This window comes from Halyomorpha halys, unplaced genomic scaffold, assembly GCF_000696795.3.
Source record: "Halyomorpha halys isolate HHAL.00 unplaced genomic scaffold, Hhal_1.1 Scaffold469.1, whole genome shotgun sequence".
NCBI classification, from domain to species: Eukaryota; Metazoa; Arthropoda; class Insecta; order Hemiptera; family Pentatomidae; genus Halyomorpha; species Halyomorpha halys.
Window position 1 is genome coordinate 638,554 of NW_027114062.1, and position 20,980 is coordinate 659,533.

The window sequence follows — 20,980 nt, forward strand, 5'->3', positions numbered from 1 at the left end:
AAATAACAAATTATAATTATCTAATATAAATGTTCAGTTATTTTATTATAACTATTATTTTATATATTTTTTTAATTTTAGGGCACATTAACCTCTGTATTCATCATTACAGGCAGTATTATTAGACTCATAGAGTTTGTCAGTTTTATTATATGGATTTTTTATGGACTTGCGATGGTTGCATTAATTGTCATGAGATCTACAAAAAAAGAGGCTTCAAGACCTTTTAAGGTAAAGTAATAACATTAATACAGTTTAAAAAAAAATCAAATTTAGATTGTAAAATTCTTGAAAAAATGAGTAGCTTAATGAAAAAAAACCAATGTCAAAAATGGGCAATATTTTAATAGAGGTTTCATGTGGTTTATTTTGATAAAAACCTGTTTAAATCTTTAATATTAATGTTTAAATTGCCAAAATTATTGAGTTAAATGAAAAGTTATTTATTTATTCACATTTCCGTTAGATCATTTTTAACAAGATTCATTTCTTCACTATTATTACGTAATACAAAAATTTATGATATTTTGCTTTGTTTATGATATTTTAATATCTTTATACTTCCAGGTTCCAATCATCATTCCTTATTTCCTTGTAGCCTTATCTGCATTTATTGCGGTAGTTCCATTGGTTCTTCAACCAGATCCATTGTTTTTAGCAGCGATTCTCTTCATTGCTCTTGGAGTTGTGGCATATCACTTTTTAATTTTCCAGGAAAAACATTTTAAATGTACAAGTAAGCATTGTTGACATTATTTAAAATTTGACTAATGGATTTAAAAATTCATTTTTTTGTTAATTTATATTCTTTTTAGGGTGTTTTTGTTACTACGTGCAAATACTTCTTGAAGTTATTCCTTCGGAAAGATAATGGCTGGAAAATCAAGGGTTAATTATAAAAATCATGTTATACAAATATTTTATTACTTTACTGTTTAATATGTATAAATATTTTTTACAAAATTGATGTCTTTCATTAGTTAAAATCTCATACTTTTAAATTCTCACGATCAGATTAAATGTTTAATAACTGTTTTTAAGTTAAGAAAGTATTAATTTGATTTGAGAGTTGAGACATGGCAATAATATAGGTTGCTATCAATGTTGTGTACTGAAAAAAAAAAAAAAAGAAAGTTTATTAATACCATTTATAAATATATTTTTCAATAGTCAATATTTTAATATTTTGTAAATCATGTCATAAATTACATAAGATGTTGTAACTATCTGACTAACTGATTCCAATATACATTTATTTTTTGGAAAAAATTGTTATTTTATCTACATATTTACTTTTTTGTGCTTCTTTAAATTAAAATTGAGCTTTTAACTCGTAATATGTGAGGGCTAAACTATGAAGTTTTATTATAAGTACACAGTTCTTTGTAAAGTTAAAATGATTCTCATATTCATTACATGACACTTTTTCAGTGAATCACATATAATGAAAAATACAATAATTATAAACTTGATTCTAAGACAAGAGATCCTCTAAGATAATATAATTGAAAAATTGAACTTTTTTTTTCTACATTAGAGTATACTAATAGTGCTATCAAAACATAGTTATTTATAATTTTTCATAGCTACATTCAACTAAATACTATGTTTGAGAGTTTAAAAGTAAATTACATATTCCTGATTAATAAATTTTTTCTTTGTTATTGAATTTAAAACTAGCTGAATAAATAAATATCATGAAAGTGAAGGTGTATGTTTACCTTACATTTACTCGGAAAGTATTGGATTAAGAATATAAAGAAATAGAAGGTGTTTGAATGAGGCTAGAAAGGAAACTTTATGAATGGAATTATATAAGGAATTTTAAACTCAGTGGTACAGATTATGAAAGATTTTCCAAAGAAAGCTAATCTGTAAGAGTAAATATAGATCTCATAGTCTAAAGTTGTTGTTCAAGTAAGTAAGTTGTGTAATCATTTTCATCAGAAAAATAATCCCATTGGCAAGTCAACCACCTTAACCTGATGTAGTATGATAAAATGTGGAAATGCCTGGGGAATGCAAATCTTATTAAACAATTCCTTTATCTTTACTATCTCAATTTAAGGTGAGCAGGCAGCCTCCCATACACTAAGTATGAGTCAAAGCAGAGGAAAATAAGAGTGACTGAGTCAGTAATTATTTTATAACTCATTTTTTGTATTAAACATTTGATCACAAAACAGATCTACTATAAGGATTATTTAAACACTCATAGTACGTCTGAACTTGTTGTTCTAATGGAAAACCTACAACTTTGATCGAAATTGACACAATAAAAAAAAAAAAATGTTTTACTTATTAATGTGTTTCATTCCAACATTACTTATAAATGTTAAGCAACTGCTTGAATAACATTTATGGTAAAATAAAGGATTAACTTATAACAATTAAATATTAACTACTAACAACTATTAGACTTTAAGTACAAATGTTAATGTGGTTCTTAACCTATCAGCCCTATAAAATTGACATCACCTGAATTCACCTGTATTATTATCACTGGAGTAATAAATAAGGATCCAACAATCATGGCTAAAAGGATATATTTTTTACTCTTTTCATTCATGAATTTTTGTTTAACCTCATAATCAGATCTAATGTTATGCCATTTATATATTCTTTACATAAATATATATATATATATTCTTTAAAAAATGGAGGATTATATACTTTTCAAAATTAGACCCAATCTTCATGAATCCATACTGGGTAAATGAATTCTAACTGTTATAATCATAAAGGTTAAAAATAATTTTGGTTGTTATTTGATAATAAGGAGGTAAAGATAAATGAACTATATATTTTTCAGTGTATTATGAATTGGGAGAAAGGAAGTTTATTATTGATTAGCTTAGTAATAGAAAGTTATTTAGTCAAAGGAAAGATTAAAATTAAAATGACATTTCCTATGATAAATAAGAATAATAAAAATGACTTTATCATTATTTCTGTGGTGGTTGAGAAAAACTAAGTAAATTGAATTGCCTAACAACTAAAAATTTAGTAACTGGTTATCAACCGTCCTTTGTACGTTTTTTAAGTTGTGTTAAATTGGTTAAGTCTAGTTGCTTTTCATTGAAATTTTATATACAATTCTATACAAACGATGCCCTGAGGATGGTCACACCCAGTTAACTCCATTTTTAGGCAATTCGAGTTACCTAGTTTGTCACGGCCACCATAGATTTAGTTAAAATAATCAGCTTCCATCTTGTAGACCTTATTGAAATTTTTTATTCTCCCCCCCCCCCCCTCAGCAAGCTATTTCAGGTATACTAAGTAGAACAGATTGAAACTAACCACTTATATTAGTGAATACTTACGACTGAATAAACACTCCAATTAGAAATGTCAATACCAAGTGACATAATAATAAATGGTCTCATCTTCATCTGTTTAATAAATATATCAAGCTAAAAATGCAATATATCATTACTTTTTTTTTTTGTTAAAACTACCATGTTAAATATTGTTATCATTTCTATACAATAAAATATTGGAAATTACCTGTTGTTTTGTCTGTGAATCAAAACGGTTTATTCTTATTTGGTATATGTCTTCAATAAATTTCAGTCCCTAGAAAATCATCTGGTATTATCATCATGTAATTATAATAGTGTAGCAAGAAGTAGAATAAAAGATCAAACTTCTTCATTGTTGAAAATAATTATAATAGAATCAACTTACTTCATGTATAAAATAATCAAAATATTTTTATTGACCTAAATTATTATGTTTCAGTAGAAAATTATTGCTAATGACCCTCATGTTTTAAATTTCTTAATGTTTTTAGTTATGTTAATATTTTTCTATTTCTATAGTTGTCTAATAATAATATTATTAAGTAGTAAATAAAATAATACATCTAAACGGTATGCTGTTAAATTTTCTTTCTTTTTGGTTTACAAAAAAATAATAATAAAAAAAGCCATTCATGCATATGATGTTTTCTTCCAATTTTCTTTGTTGGAAAAATATTTTAATTACAATATGGTATTGATTGATCTGGTTTGTATTTGATGTATCATCATAGGTCCCTTTATTGTGTAATTAACATACCTCTCTGCCTATCTTCCAAGACTGGTGTACTATATAAAAAATACTAACAGTATCATATGTGGCTGAAATCACTGTTTTTAGCAATTTTTCAGATTTGGGTCCATATAAACTTTCATAAACATTAAATATAATTGCTAATCCAGAAAAATAAAATTCTGCCGGTAATATGACGCTGAAGGCATCAGTGAATGATGCCAAACAATGTATTGCCATGGCATGTAAAAATCTGTATTTTTCAATGATAAGATGGTTCATAATATCAATAGGATTTTTCTCCATTTTCAAAAGTCTACCCATCATAGATTTCCTCAGCACCTCTAACCTTACTTCCAGTTCACGAAGCATAAAAATATAGTTGATGCCATGCAAGTATAAAGGCGATCGACAAAATACTCTTAAAAAATCTGATCTTTCGAGTATTTCATTATCAATAATTGTAATGAAAATAATTACTAAGATTTGTGAGCTTAAAGAAAGAAAGCCACATGCTACCCAATAATATTTCTGGAGCTGATTTTGGCATATGACTTTAAAATTTAATAAAGGCTGAGTTTCATCATCAAATACTTTTATGTCTTTCAAAAAAGTAATAATTTTTTTATAGTTAAAATAGTTTATATAATAAAAGAATAATAACTGTATATAAAAAGCTTTGTCTATATAATGGAACTTTTCATCCTTTACGACTTGTATGTAGAAATAAATTGCAGAAGTATAGATTATTAATGATGCAACTGTAACTATACTAATATTTTTAAATTCAACAGTGATTAGTGAGTTCATATTTATTACTGGAAATTGTCCTAAAATCCTACAAAGGGCAGCCATGAGCTTAAAGTTACTATAAGTATCATGTGATTGCTCCATTTTGCTAAAATGTTACAGAGTGCCTAAAGAACTGTCCCATTTCTATTCATTGTTTGAAGATGAAATGAGGCAGAAAATTATTCTACATTATCTTTATTTGATTTGTTATTAGAGCCTACATAATTTACAAATCTTATAACTCTTGTTGTTCTCAAATGCTTTGGAACAATAAATAACTATTTAACTTAATTGTATTATAACATGTGTAAATGATCTGCTTTCTTCTTCCTAAAGTATTCAAATATGGTAGGTACAAATGTGTCTAGCATGAATTCTGAACTAATAAAGAAATTGGAGAGGGATTTTTTTTGGATAAAAAATCAAATAAATTAACTAATGAATAAGAAAATAGCCACATCTTTGCGGATAGCAAAACAGTAGGCACATAAATATACTAAAAATATGTGAGAAACTTTTTAAAAAATAAATTATGAATGTAATAGAAACTTACAATTAGTAACAAAAGAAAATTTGTGATAATGTATTGAAAACCTAAATGAAAATTAACAAAATAAATAAAACATAAACAAATTATTCATTGGCATTTCTTGCATTAGACTTAATTGCCAGACGCATTTCTAATTTTGTAACAATCTTCTATCATTTAAAATATTTTTATTGTCATATGATCTTTCTACTTCAAGAACAAATTTATTTGAACTTAAAAATTATCAGGTTGCTGTCATCATCATTTCCATGTTAAATTTTACTAATATTTTGCTGATTATATAAAAACGTAGTCAATTTTTTTTTAGTAGTGGAAAACATTATTTAGTAATATAGTAATAATTTATTTTAAAAAGTTTTTCTGCTATTTTGTGTACTTTTTTTTAACTGCCATCCAGACCTTCTTTCTATAATTAATTAATTACATTTGGTTGACTAATCATCTTCCAACTTTTTTCCCCTCAATAACCTGAGAGACTTAAGGTTTTATAGAGATACCCAGCCCCTATAAAATCTTCCTGCACACCTTCCTGCCAGTTTTTTTAAACATAATTTATTGAAAGCTCAAGGAGCTGAGTGTGCCAACTGTCATTTTGTTTTTATTTATTATCTGAGTGACCCAAGGCTATGTATAAAAAGATTTCGGTCAAGTACACTCAGCTCCTAAAAAGCTTTAAGTCTCATGAGTTGCAGAAAAACATAATGTCTACTAGGCACATCTGCTTCTGCAAACCATGAAATCTCTCATGTTGAAGAAAGAAAAGAAAATCAGTGGAGGACACTCAGATCCTACAAAGCCTTAAGCCTCTCAAGCTGCATAAAAACAAAATGGAGGTTAAGCACAAAGTACCTATAAGACTTGATCCTTCAATTTTTTAGTTAAGGTTATGCAAGCAAAGTAAGGTATGCACATAGAAATATGTGAATTTTCCTTTACTCGCATTGTGTTTTATCCCCATCTCCAGAACTATTATAGGAAAAAATCGTATCAATTATGATTCTATTAAGGTCCTAACCAATAAAATACAAATTTAATGCTTTTGTACTCCTCAATTACGGTACCCATTCACACAGAAACCATACAGAAATTTGGTTCCTGGTTAGACTTTTCACCCCTCTAAAGTGGACAAAATTTATCAAATACGTATATACAAACTCTTGATTTCAGAATTATACTCACTTTTCAAAAGGTTTTTCAATAAATCAAAATTTCACAGCCATAACTTTTTCGCTTTATTTCAAAATTTAAGTTTTCTCCTGTCAAATAGATGTTACAGATCCTAAGTTTTTTAATAAAAATTAAACTTATTTACATAAGATGCTCCGATATTAACTTTTTAATAATGATTTTCCAAAAGTGGAAAATTAACTTTTGGTAGAAAGCGCCTCATGCCACTGCTTTGCTTAAATAGTGGCGCATCTGAAGAAAAAAAAACTTTGAATTTGGTTTGAAATGAGTGTATAACAAAAGGAGTGCGTCAGGAGAGGGGTGTGTCGGTGGCGAGATTGGCCCCACCATGGGCGCAAAATTGATCATAAAATCATTTTCATTTTCAAACTTCACCAAAAATTTATTATTTTCAAATAAAGGTTTTGCTTTTTCTTTAATAAAACAATGTTTTCATGATAAAAAAAAATCAGCAATTGTACAGAAATTCTAAAAAAGTTTCCGACCCCCTCTCCATCGGTATTGGAGATCGCAGATTTGTCATGCTCCCCGATGGCGCAGATTTTTCAAACTCCCAAGGGCGCAGATTTTCCAAGCGCAGGAGGGCATTGCTACGGTCCTGAGTACGATATATGTACAGGGCTAACTAATATAAGAGGGAATGAGGGCCAGACTTATCACAATGTTTTAGTTCGGCGACCATCTATGCGCTGAGTAATGTCACCCATTCTAAATTGGAGGAAGAGTGAAAAATTAATTTTAACTCTCATTTCTTGGCTAATAAGGTACGGATCGAATGGATGCCTGGACACAAAGATATTAAAGGCAAAGAGAAGGCAGATTGCCTTAAAATAACTAGAAAATAACTATCACTCAGTGGCAACAGCGTTGGGAAGCTGTATATTAAGGAAAGTGGACTAACAGGTTGTTACCAAATGTTGGTTCTTGCTATGGTCGTCGACTTGGTGATGTAGATTTATAGGAACTATTAGTACCTTTTTAAATTGGACAACACTGCCTTCAAGGAAACAGTGGAGCACGTGTTATTTGCTTGTATGCGCTTCGGAGAGAAAAGAAGTGAATTGAAGAGACCGTGTGGAATGAACATTGCTTTAGAGAATTTGGTGAGTTATATGTTGCGCTCAGACCAACATTGGCCAGGTGTGTAGGAATTTGCCACTGTTGTACTTAAGAGATTAAGATCGGAAGAGAAGGCTAGAAGATGAGGCTAGCATGTAATGCCTAACGATGGTTTCGTGTCTATCTCTAACTTCCAATTTACTATGAAAATAATGAATTATTTAGCAGATTATGTATGTCTATTAAAAAAAGAAAATATCCCTTTTTTTATTTAGTTTAATGAAAATGTAATTTCTAAATAATGTTTATTTTCATACTAATTTGACATAACTATATTAATAACGTTTTCCCAAAGTAAATGGCCCACAAATTTAATTCTAGAATCGTGAGTTTGTTCATACACACTTGATGACTTTTGCCCGTCATGAAGGGGTAGGAAGTGTTTAAGGGAATAAAATTGATGTTTTAGTCCTGTGTGAAGGGGCTTTGTAATTGAGGCATTTAAATACATTCGATTTGTGTTTTGTTGGTCCGGCCTTAGTAAAATTGTCTGTTATAAGGGGTTTTTGTTATAGGTGTCCATTTAACTGTACTCTGATTAATTGAATATTTTTTTAAAATTAATATTTTTATATGCACTGAAGTTTAATGTTATCATTAACAAAAAGTAGAAATTGTCTTTATTTTAAAGTGTGATCTCATTTCCTACTGCTTAGCTGTTCTTGTTTCGAGAAGGTTATAGTAGTAAACACATTGTTTACACTCCCGCCTCGTTTTAAGGCCGTTAAGTCCTTTCATTATAAATATTGTGAAATGACTACCAGCTTTCTAAGCCTTAATATTTTAACTAAAATTACTAGATCTCCTTACAAAGTATTTTTTACCCCACACGATTTTTTCTCGACTGATGATGTCTCTAAAGACAGCAAAGAAAGTCCTAATGTTAAAAAATTGTTGGATGAAGCTGCCACATACCAGGATGCACAACCCAAAGATGAGGAAGATGTTTGGTCTACTTCACCTTATCCCAAAGGGGCATCAGTAAGAAATCAAGCTCTTCACTCATTTCGTCCAAGAATTAATCCTAGTGAAACTAGCATTATTTTATTTCCAGGTCAGGGGACCCAGTATGTTGGGATGAATTCAGATGTAATTAAATTTCCTTCTGCTAAAGATTTGTTTGATAGAGCTAGTTCAATTTTGGGTTACGACTTAAAAAAATTATGTCTCCAAGGGCCTGCCGAAAAATTGAATAAAACAGTTTATGCTCAACCTGCTATTCTTGTTTGTTCTTTAGCAGCCCTTGAAAGATTAAAAGAAGAAAAACCACGAGCCATTGAAAATTGTATAGCAACTGCTGGTTTTAGTCTAGGAGAAATTTCAGCTTTAGTGTTGGCTGAAGTTCTCTCTTTTGAAAAAGGTAATGAACAGTGTAGATAGTTTTTACTATCTAAACATTGCTCGCTTACGAAAATTATGAAAAGTACTTTTTCATTTTCTATTTTTTTTTTTCAAATAGATATTTTTGTTATATTCTTTTGTTAGTTCAAAATATATAGTATCATTTGTAATATCTACCTACTTCATGAAATTTATATTAATTCATTGGCCTAAGATAAAAAAAAAAAATCGTTCATTTTTATAATTATTAGAACTCTACTTATTACACAACTTTCATATATTTTTTATTTATTATAGGCTTGATTAACATCTCATAATTATATGAACTTTATTAATTATTGTATTTAACCCTATTGATACTGGTATTAATGGGGGAGGTATGCGGCAAGTGGGCATATTGGTCTGTTTTGCAAACCCCAAGAAAAACCAATTGAATAATTCTTATATAAACCATTATTCTTCTATGTCAAACTTTTTTTCTAATGAAATTTAAATGGGGAGGCCAATCTATGGAGTAAGCCTCATATTCTAGGATATAGGAGCTCAGAAGACTGACTATACATCAGTGATGCGTACCGGTTACAGTCTGCTATATAATACTGAGCAGTTCCCAGAGCCTGTTTACATAAATGACAAATTTTATTATGAACTACTCCACAAATCTTAAAATATCTTTAAAGTCTGTAATAGCCTGTAGAAAATCCAAAATGAGTTCATTTCTATTTGTGCGAAGCAAGAACTTAGTTCTAGAAGTGGAGGGTTTAGTTATTTGTATCTTGGCCTGTCTCAGCCCTTCGCATTCTCTCCATTCCTTGCCTGCTATCTTCCATGTCCAATCCAGGACTTATTTATGCTGATATCTTTTAGGGATGCCTAGAAATGGTTCTGACCCAATTAAAGCGTGCTCAGCCCAGCTTCTAGTGAGCTGGTCAGCTTTCTCATTGCTAGTGATTCCCTTATATCTAGGAATTCACACTGGCTTAAGCTTCATTAAGTACACCAGTGACTCTAATGCCTGTTCCTCTCCATCACCAATGTAGAGGTGATTTAAGAGCTTGAAGAGTTGATTGACTATCTGAAAAGATTGTGATGCCTGTGTGTGTGCCCTTACATACCTAATGAATTCCAGGCATGTTGCTGCTGACAAATACGTCTGCCATATTTAATTCTTACAGCAAGATTTAAAAAGGCATTATAGTAATTTATCCATTTTAAATCAAATCAAGGTGAGTCCATAAAATCATTCAGTTCATTAAACTCTGGACCCCCCTGGTCTCAGATTTTTTTTTTTCATTTCCTTATTGAGCTCATAAATTTTACTTGAATATTTAAAATACTTATTGTGATATTATTTTTCTAAAATTTATAAAAAAAATACATCTTTGCATTACTGAGAACCATAGTATGTGTTTAATAGTCAAAGTGCAAATTTCCACCAAGATGGTCAGAAAATCATGCAAAATGAGACAAATTGCAACATTAATAGATAATTTAAATAATGATGTCTATTAGCTCAAACTTGGACTTCATTAATATTTTGACAAGAAAACATAAAATTTTAAAATATGATTTCAATAAAAAATCAATAACTTAAGCAATTTTTATCATTACTATGACTTTTTTCGTCAAAAGGTCCAGAAAGACCTACAGAATAATTTAAAAATTAATTTAGGAATGTATATATTAAATGGGACAGCCATTATGTCCTGAAACTTACAGGTATCCATAAATACTTTAAACCTAAGATTTAAAACAAAACTAAGAATGGGCTCTCTTTTATTTAAAGTAGAGGAGGATGTGATTTTTCTGTTTTTTCAGAATTGGTAGCTTTGTTTAAGTCAAAATTCATTGTAAAAATATCTAGTTTGTCCCCTCATGCAAGTTTCCTTAGCACGACTTCCCATTTGATTGCTTGGGGCACTAGAATAATTCCTTCCTTTACAATTGGTCTGATAAAGATTCTATTTACTTAGTTTTTGGGTTTATATTGTTTGAAAATTTAATTATCCTTCAAACAAGCATCTGGGAATTATATGTATTGAATATTTATGGGAAATATATTGATTTAGAATTATATGAAAAATTAATAAACCAAAACTGTTTGGATTGCCATGGGAAACTGAAAAAAATATTATTAAAACAAGTGTACAAACCTCAATAAGGTCTACCTTTGCCAATACTAGTCTTATTTATACTCGAAGACTTATGTTATGTTTGAAAAGATAAAGATCTTTATGTAGAAGACTTTTAGGAAGTTTCATCAAAATCATTTTGGTAATACCATTTAAAGAAAAACACATTTCTCAGCTTTTGTGCCCAGGGTACGTGATTTGGTAGACAGGCAAGGAGGGCTAAACTTGTTGAATCCAAAAAAGAAAACAAAGTTGACCCATCCGTTTAAAAGATAGACACACACAGACAAACGAATTACCAATTTAGTTTTTACTCAGCTTTCTCAATAGACAGATAGATCTTGAGATAGAAAACTGCATCTCAAAATTCAAGCTAATTAAAATACTCTCCTTACCTAGGTGGTAAGGAAAGTAGAAAGTAACTTATAATTTTTTTTTTTTTTTAGGAAATATGCATATTTATTTTCTATTTGTTTTAAAATTACATAGTGGATGTAATTTGTTGGTTATTTCTCACATTGACATCCAAAAATCTACCAATTTTGTTCTAGGTCCAGTTCTAGTTCATTGCTTATAATATAAGGATTATTAAAAAAAAAAATAAACTCCAAAGGTATTAGAGCTGCTAGTTCTTTTAAGTCTATTTTATTTTAAAATTGTACACTTCTTCATCACCATATTTATAAGTCTACGTTTGGAGCTGATAATGATTGCATCTTTTAATAGGTATCTTACCAAATGCATTTTTGTCTTATTTTGTATGATTATCTGAGAATTTTAGTGGAAAAATCATTATATGATGAAAACTGCTGTAGTTATGGATTTCACATGAATGCTACAATTGTCCGTTATGCAAAAATGTCTTTTTTTATACGTTTTGGAAAATTAATATCTTATAAAATATTTAAGATATCCAAATAAAATTTTACCTGGTTAATAAGGATGTTAAATGGAACAAATAAAACAAAATTCAAATAAATCTGAGACTGTAGGTTTTACTTTAATTTATGGCTGGATGATTTGAAAAGAAATGTCCCCATAAGTAAATTTCAGTTGTTAAGTTTTCTAAACTTTTCTTATTTTCTTGTAATGATATGGTTATTATAATAGAAGAAATTGTGAGATAGTAAGAAACAATAGTTAATGCGCTTTTTAGCTATCTACATCCCTTGAGCTTCTTTTTCCAGTAAATATTAATTTAAGTACTAGTGTAAAATTGATTTTCAGCTGTGAAACTCGTTAAAATTAGAGCTGAAGCGATGCAGTTTGCTGCAGAAATGGAGAAAGGGGCAATGGTCACTGTTCTTTATGGTCCTGATTCTAAACTAAGCGAAGCTTGTAAAAAAGCAAAGGAGCACGCAGAAACATGTGGTGTTACCAATGCACACTGTGGTATTTCAAATTATTTATTCCCACACTGTAAAATAGTTGGTGGTAATGAAGAGGTATGTCATTTAATATTATTTCAATAAATTATACATTTATATACATTTTAGTTTTTCCTAAAATATTGTAAAACTAAGGAGTTAAAATTAAAACATTACACTTTTTTCAGATACCTTCTTTTCAGTCACAACACGTAGTATTCATTAATTGTAACTGGTTTGACATTGATATTGATGTTTTGTGAATACCATATTAACGTTATTTATTTTTAATGTTATTATCTGCACTAGATTTTTTTCTTTTCTAAGGATTTTATTCTTACCTTTGCAATATTATATTTTATCTTCTTTGAATATCATTTTTTATCATCTTAATTTCTCATTTTACTGTTTCTTTATTTTTCTCTTCTTTTTTTTTTTTCCACAATCTTATGGTAGTTATCTCGTTTGTTAGTTTTAGCTCTGATGAAGGTCTGAAATTTAGGCTGAAACATTGGCACAAATAAAATAAGTTTTACTTACCTGTGTTTATTATTACTATATTGACTGCACTCTCAGCTATGTCCTCACATAAACAAAAGTTTTATTTATTCAACTTCCAATCTTAGTGTTTCTTGAAGCCAATACATGTTACGTGACTAAATCTTATATAACAATATAAAACTGTAATTATTCTGTTAATTTAACAGCTGTTGTTTAGGCAGCCCTCTTGGGGGATACTACCAACTCATTGTAGAAACATCTAATGATAATTATTTTCTGTCTCAATGGCCTCTTCTGTTTTCAGATATGTGTTAATAGAAAAAAAATAATGTTTCATTTTCAGTAATTCATCATTGTTAAATGTTTAGAATATGATGTTCAATTTCAAATATTTTTCTTTTTCATCTAATTATTAGTAATTTCGAAATTACCATGATGCAAAATTAGGAATTTCATTTCAGCTTTTATTATTGAGTAATTAAAAATCAATGAGGTTTATGTAAGTGAAGAGCATGGCTTCATATATGAAAACAGAATAATTTTATCAATATTGAAATATAAGTTTGGTTCAGGCACAGTTATAAAAAAAATCTTATTACTCACGATATTATCACTTGTTCCTGGAGGTTTCTTACCCTTTCATGTGTTATTAGTGGTTCACAATATAAATTAATTTATTAATTTTATTTTTTAAGGCAATAAAGTACCTGGAAGATAATAAAAATGAGTTTAAATTAAGAAAGTTGAAGAGGCTTCCAGTTTCAGGAGCATTTCATACTCCATTGATGAAACCAGCTTCCGAAGTATTTTACAAAGCAATGAAGAAGGCTAATTTATCTGATCCTATTATAGCTGTTCATTCTAATATCGATGGAAAGCATTATGAAAATGCTGAACACATTAGAAGGGTCCTAGCAAAACAAATTGTTGCACCAGTAAAATGGGAACAGACATTACATGTTCTTTATGAAAGACCTCAAGATATGCCATTTCCAAAGACTTACGAGTGTGGGCCTGGTAACAGCTTATCTACTATCTTAAAAATGGTCAATTCAAAAGCCTGGCAAGAATGTTTCAATGTTAAATCATAGTTTGATATCATTCTTAGCTTAATTAATAATATTCACTGAAATGGATAAATTATCAAATTTTTTTACTTCAAAGAAGAGATATGATGATAGATTTTTAACAAAGTGTTATAATGGTTATAGATATGATGTACATAGTAGTATTCAAATAAACATGAATATTTATTCTTTTATTGTGTGATTTTTATAACCTACTCTTTTATTTTAATGATCATGTTATATATTTATGAAATATTTAAGGCCGGTTTTCTAGTCAGAGGTGACAGACATGCGTACACCAATTAGAAAAGTCAGTCATAAACATTAAGTCATTGCCTTTGTTGTTTATTAGCTCATAATATTTTATGACTAGATAGATAAATTGAATTGTCTATTGTAAAGTTATTATTTATTGGGTGATTAATTATATTTTAATTTTATAGTTTCTTCTCTTTGAATATAGCCTTATGGCCAGGAAAAGTAAGTTAAAATAGAATAGAGATGTATAATCTTAACACAAAAAATTGCAACATGCATAAAATTTGCAGGTAATTAAAAAATAGGTCAAACATGTGTACATTAAATAATATAAAAGTATTATTAAATAAAAACTTCTTGATTTATGTTAGGCAGTATAGAAAATAAGGTAGAATAAACCTGAAATGTAACTCTTTATGAATTTAGAATAATAAAGGTAATATAGTGGAAGAAAAAAATGCTCAATTACTCAAATATAAAAGAACGCTTCTCAGGAATTGAAAAAAAAAAAGAGTTGTTCCTTTTTGAGTTTAAATTAAATAACATTTTTTTAAAAAAAGATAATATTAATGGTTGTATTTGAAATTAGAAATAATTTCTTGATGGATACAAAAATAATTTAAAAGAACTACAACATGTGCCATAACATGATTGTGATTAATTAATTCTTTAAAAAGAAAAACTAGATATATAAGATGAGAAAAAGAGGTGGATCGATTTATTTGTGGAATTTGAATGCTTAATTAATCAAAAATTTAACTTAAAAATTATTGAATTATTATTATTGTATCATTACAATATTTTATTTAAAGTATATTTCATGTATTGCTTCTTATTGTCCTGATTTATAAGTGTCTTCAGTCCTAGCAATTTATATAACTCCCTTGTAGTTTTGTATTAACCCAGTGTTGGGAATTTTATTACTTTGTACTCCTATGGTTTATTACTTCAGTGTTCTTTCTTTACTGTATATTATATTCAAATCTATGAAATCTCTGGTTAAGCTCTCTTTTTAGATATGATTACTGAAAATATTTACAAGTAAAGTGGTCTGTAGTTTCATTTTTCGACTTTTTTAATTTCCACACCTACACTTCATTTTTTAGTCTTAACATGATCTAATTTTAAGTTTTAAGTTTCTTTTTAATCAAAAAATTCTAATATGAATAAAATCAAAGATCATTACTTGTATTTTAATGTTTTTTGGACTTCCCATCAAAGACAAAGCCACATTGTAGCAGTCCTCACTCAATGCAGAATCTTCATGCAAGTCAGGACTTTGCTGGTTGCATATGTGCAAGAAAGGGTATGGTATTCAAAAAATTACTTTCAGAGGTAAAAAAATTGTCGGTTGAACAAGAGTTATTGAAAATATTTTTCAATTTATTCGGCAAAAATTATATATTTTATTTGTAATATAATATTATAAAATCATTATTATGAATATAATATAATTTATTTTTAAACATTTCCGTGATACAGATAATGAAGGAAATACATTTGAAGAGGTAGTATTTAGGTTCTACGGTAACTAGGAAAAACGAAATTGATAAGGAAATAAAAGTGTGGTTAAAGACGATTGCTTGTTATTTTTCAATTTTGTAATTACTTAGCTTATGCCTCCTGTTTACATATAATTATTAGAAACTTAAAAAAATAGGATTTACAAAACTATTATTATTCCTAATATTCTTAACGGATGTAAAACATGGCCTCTTACAGAAAGAGATGAATAGCTCCTTTTTTTTTTTTTAAATAAATTATTTCATAAAATATTTAGACTGAAAAAGGATGAGTTAACCAAATAATTTAGAAGGCTACACAATACTGAATTGATGGAACTGCATCCAGTAAATATAATTCTGATTATAGCATTGTGGCAAATAAGAGTGTGTAAAGTTGTAGAGCTTCGTAACGAACAGATCACTAAAATGTCAACTCTGAACCGAGATTTATATCAAAAAGTATGTGGGAGGAATTGCATGAAGACTGATTTAATGGGTTTGGGCCGGTATAACTGGGCAGATGTTTATAGAGTCAGATTGGTGGGGTCGTCATAGAACCTTTGGGTTTACTAAGGCTTTATTATTATTAGTAAATACATGTCTGTGTGCTATTATAAGAAAAATATTGTATCATCGAATGTATGCATTTATAACTATTAAAATTAAGTTATATTTTTGAATTACATTAACATTTGTTTATTCACCAAGCCTAATTTAGAGAATGATTCCCTCTGGTTAGTCCAACTTTTTCATGAGACCTACCTTATGCTCAGTCTATTTGAAGTGTTTATAACAGGGTTCTTATATACTTATTGAATACAATAAAATATACTGCAATGCACCAATAGAATAGTGGAGAAATGTGACTTATATACTTATTGAATACAATAAAATAAACTCCAATGCACCAATAGAATAGTGGAGAAATGTGACTTATATACTTATTGAATACAATAAAATAAACTCCAATGCACCAATAGAATAGTGGAGAAATGTGACTTATGAAGTGCTGAAAAGATTAACGTTGCTTATAAACCAAATATTAGTTGTGCAATCAAAAATGTATATATGTAACAATTGTTATTACTCATAAATTGATTTTCACTGAATGTTATAAAACTACTTGAGTATTAGAACATTGGTAAATAATAATTTAATAATTCAAATTATTGAGAAGAAATAGTAGATAAATATTAATAACTATTTGTTATTCATGCTTGAATGGGGATTTTATAGAATTTAAGTAAAATAATATTAGGTTTCTCTTTATTATTTTAATAAATAATATAATACATACTCATTTTTTTTTTAATTTTTAAGACAAAATTCCAGATAAATAGTATTGATAACAGACTTCAATTGCTACTCCACAAATTTTCAGAATATAGTAGTTTATAATGAAAAAACAAAAAAAAAAAAAAAACTTACGAGATTAGAAAAATAATTTAAATAATTCATGTAAATTAATTACTATAAGGGTAACATATTTGTGAGTTTTACTCTCAATAAAGGAATATAAAAAATATATTTACAATTATAGTATATTTTAACTAAAAAAAAAGAAAAAAACTGAGGTTTGATATATTAAATTTCTAATTTTTAACATTTTATAAACCTCAGCTCATATATTGGCATTATAAACGATGAACACATTCAGTAAAAAATCTAATTCATTGTTTATAATAATAAATATATAGTTATGAATAAAATAAGACTCATTTGTAAAATGAATATTTATGTTATAGTCTACAACTACTAAGGTAAAAAAAAATACATATATAACATAAAACAGTCTTTTTAAGTTTCCAATAAAGAAAAAAATTAGATTTTTAAACTAATGTGATTATAATTATTATAAATATGTGATGTCAGTATTATTGCTGAAGTATATTAAATTACAATAATGTATTAGCTTTACTAAATTCTATTATCAATGATTTAAATTTTATGTATTGGTATGAATATAACCAACAATTTTTTTTCATTATTATTTTCAGAAAAAGACTTTGATGTGTTTAGTAATTATTTAACTGTAGGAATAAAGCTTACAGAAATAACTTCAGGAAGGGCCTTAGTAAGTACCCATATCACTGTTCAAATTGTAATTTTATGTTTAATTGGAATGGTATCAAAACTATAAATCTTGATGTTAATAAAGTCTGTAATATTTTAATTTTTAGTTTCTATGATTCTTTCAACAATTTATTGCCGAGTATTAAACTTTTAACAGTTAACAACAAAACAGGAAGATTTCAAAGATTTTTTCGGATCTAACATATGTTTAAAATTTTATTTTCACAGTTTGTCCTTTTACTAAAATTGATAATGTTGACATAGTCATAATATTTGTATTACCATTGCTATATATACATTTCATACTATATTATATTCCTGTATTCATACACTGCTATTTTAAATTAACTATCTACGTTTTAAATAATGGGAAACTATACATATAATATATTATTATGAAAGCTATAAACTAAGTATATTACAGTAGACTCTTATTTTATAATATGTTGGCTGGACAAGTGGTTTAATCCCTAATATTAGTTTTATATAAATGTGTAATTAAAATTGTTCGAAAAAGAATAATACAAAAGTAAATTGAGCTGAAAACTTTTTCATAATTTGATTATTAATTTTTTATGTTATAATTATTACATTATTCAGTTATATGGATTTATGAATGAAGTGTTTATCATTTTTCCATGATTTAAACAAACATATTCCACTATAATTAATACATGGTTTTTATATTTGCTGCTGATTTTGATTAATTAGGCTTAAGACCACATTGAATAAATAAGAGTCAACTGTAATATGAAGGTATAAATTCTGTTTAGAAAATTTGAGAAATAATTTATGTGGTATTGCTAATCAATTTCTAGCTTACAACACAGATAATATTTTTTTACTTTTGAGCCCTAATTAATTTCAAGTAGAATGGGACTTCAACTTTAGCAATAACTCATTATAGAAGTTTCTTTGACAAAATTGAAAAAAACTTAACTATGTCGCTTTACATAGAACAATCAAAAGCGGAATGTATTATCTACGTAATTACTAGGAAATGAGGTCAAATGATTACCTTTGGATTACATCACTTGTTCTCACTAGAACCACACTGATATAACTAATATAACATTTAACAAATTGTCTTTTAAACCAACATAAACTAAATCACTCATTGTCTGATGAGCTCTTGATTTGAAATTAACTTACTATCTAGCATTCAGATAAGGGACAACTATACACATAATATTCCTATTAAGCCTGATCTGTATTTAGAAAAAAAAACAACTATATCACTGGCATAATCGTAGATCTTTTACACTTTCTAAAATATAATTGCCTTCAATCTTATATTTTCAATGAACCTAAAAAATTGCCTATTTATGATTACGATATAATTACGAATAAAAACATTCTTAGCTCTATCCGTTCGGCTAAGGTTTTCATATCCTTGATTTGTAATTAATCGTAACTATGATTTATGATAATGTAGATTTCTTCTGCTGTGCTTTAGGCCAATAGTTCTCCGGAAGCTGCACCACATAAGTTGAATTTGGTCTTGGTAAGCTCATTGTGTTGTATCTATAATTTTGCACGTAAAAAAAAACAAAAGAACAATTAATCATTTCAATATTTATGAATTATATTTTATTTTGGTAAAATGATTCTAGGTTTCTGATTTAATTCGTAAAGTGAAATTATAACTAAACATAATAGAACCCCGGTTAACCGGCTCCTGCTTAACTGACTCCATAGATTTATGGGAAGTAAAAAAAAAATAAATAAATAAAAATAAAGTAAAGAAAGAATTCACTAAGAACTGATGAAAGGTCACTTCGAACTTAAAAAAGAGAAATTTGTTTTTGTCTAATAAAACATATATTTGAACCGCCATTTCACAAAGAATTATAATACATATGTCTCATTATAGATTAAAACAAATGTTATGTATCTTTTACCTTTGTTCAGATTTGATTGAATGTGTATAATCACGTGTTCCCCTCCTCTTTAAGGTGAAGTCTCTCTCTCCAGTATTTTGATATGAGTCTCTCCATTGAACCCAACCATGGCGATATAGAGGGTCTACTGGGCCCCAGTTTCTTGTTGGTTTCAAAGAACTATGCAATTTCTAAAAACATAAAGAATATTATATTTTAAAAATTTTTCCTTATATTATCCATATTCAAACTATAAACACATCATAATTTGTTTTTAATACATTTGTGTTATTGGGAGAACTCACAGACACCATTAGATCCTCCTACAAAAACTCAAAAGGAAAAGTTAGGATTAATGGAAACGAGTTGGAAAGTTTTGACATGAAGAGAGGTGTCAAACAGGGCGACAGTTTAACCCCTTTTTTAAACTGATGGATGAAATCCTAAAAATATGTAAAAGAAGGATGACGCGGAGGGTCATTGGGAAGTGAAACCTGAGGACAGTTCTTGCACAAATACTACTACATACATATGATGTAGTACTCATATAAGATTATAAAACATTTATTTAATAATTTTTATTAAAAATGAATATTTATTAATTACAAGATATAGATTTAAGTATTTGAGTATTAGATAATTGGGATGATTTAATGACGATATAACCGGAACAATGCTGTGTACATAGAACAAGTACCTATGGTATAATAATAACTTGTAATTATTGATGTGTACAAACATGATTATTATTTTATGTACATGAAGTATTATTATTATTTTATGATTAAGTTTTTAAAGACTTAAAATGTAATTAACAATTATTTTTAAACATAAAGAGACAATAAAGTGATAATAAAAAAGAAAAAATACTTTCATTTGTTGGAAATTTTAGCCAATACCAGGCACTGAGATTGGGGAACTTGTCAGTCTCTTCTAAAACTTAAGGTAACAAGATGTGGATAAATCTGGCCAGAAAAAATTGATTTATTTTAAAAAATATAATGTAAGGGTTTTTGCCAATTTATAAAAATTACTAGGAGTCTAATATAATAATTTTGAACAAAGAAGTAAACATGAAATATTTGATTAATTTAAATTAGTGATCATGTTCCAATAAATAAAATAACTTTCAAACAAAAGTATTTAAAGAAAATTCAAAAGAAGTAATGAAA

At 27.9% G+C, this 20,980-nt stretch overlaps 3 protein-coding genes across 19 annotated transcripts in view; 2 read left to right on the forward strand and 1 right to left on the reverse strand.

The window, feature by feature from the left end:
* Nucleotides 1-1,636, forward strand: part of LOC106683132 (b(0,+)-type amino acid transporter 1) — a 38,648-nt gene extending 37,012 nt beyond the window's left edge. For 6 of the 9 annotated variants that reach the window (XM_067051329.1, XM_067051330.1, XM_014424396.3 and 3 more), the window contains exons 12-14: nucleotides 82-231; nucleotides 568-736; nucleotides 816-1,629. In XM_067051329.1, the coding sequence (XP_066907430.1) occupies nucleotides 82-231; nucleotides 568-736; nucleotides 816-871 (375 nt within the window). In that variant the 3' untranslated portion in view covers nucleotides 872-1,629. Of the gene's footprint in view, nucleotides 1-81; nucleotides 232-567; nucleotides 737-815 lie in introns of all 9 variants that reach the window. The other 3 variants (XM_067051334.1, XM_067051332.1, XM_067051333.1) reach the window with 1 other exon arrangement.
* A 6,703-nt stretch (nucleotides 1,637-8,339) lies between these two features.
* Nucleotides 8,340-14,286, forward strand: beg (malonyl-CoA-acyl carrier protein transacylase beg). 2 transcript variants are annotated; one of them, XM_014424423.2, is made up of 4 exons: nucleotides 8,539-8,665; nucleotides 8,739-9,044; nucleotides 12,385-12,602; nucleotides 13,721-14,286. In XM_014424423.2, the coding sequence occupies exons 2-4, from the start codon at nucleotides 8,762-8,764 to the stop codon at nucleotides 14,114-14,116; spliced, it is 897 nt and encodes a 298-aa protein (XP_014279909.1). In that variant the 5' UTR covers nucleotides 8,539-8,665; nucleotides 8,739-8,761; the 3' UTR covers nucleotides 14,117-14,286. The 2 variants fall into 2 exon arrangements, with proteins under 2 accessions (XP_014279908.1, XP_014279909.1); XM_014424422.3 differs by having other exon boundaries at nucleotides 8,340-9,044.
* Nucleotides 14,287-17,856: 3,570 nt separating this feature from the next.
* blot (bloated tubules) overlaps nucleotides 17,857-20,980 on the reverse strand; it is a 268,462-nt gene continuing 265,338 nt past the window's right edge. For all 8 annotated transcript variants that reach the window (XM_024358844.2, XM_024358846.2, XM_067051338.1 and 5 more), the window contains 2 exons: nucleotides 19,830-19,999; nucleotides 17,857-19,452 (listed from right to left, as the gene is read on the reverse strand). In XM_024358844.2, coding sequence (XP_024214612.1) covers nucleotides 19,350-19,452; nucleotides 19,830-19,999 — 273 coding nt within the window. In that variant the 3' untranslated portion in view covers nucleotides 17,857-19,349. The remainder of the gene's footprint in view (nucleotides 19,453-19,829; nucleotides 20,000-20,980) is intronic.

Excerpts from the sequence above, each read along its gene's own strand:
- beg (XM_014424422.3), top strand. The coding sequence starts at position 8,438 with ATGACTACCAGCTTTCTAAGCCTTAATATTTTAACTAAAATTACTAGA. Across the intron at positions 9,045-12,384 it reads AGTTCTCTCTTTTGAAAAAG|CTGTGAAACTCGTTAAAATT; the intron begins GTAATGAACAGT and ends ATTGATTTTCAG. Across the intron at positions 12,603-13,720 it reads TAGTTGGTGGTAATGAAGAG|GCAATAAAGTACCTGGAAGA; the intron begins GTATGTCATTTA and ends TTATTTTTTAAG.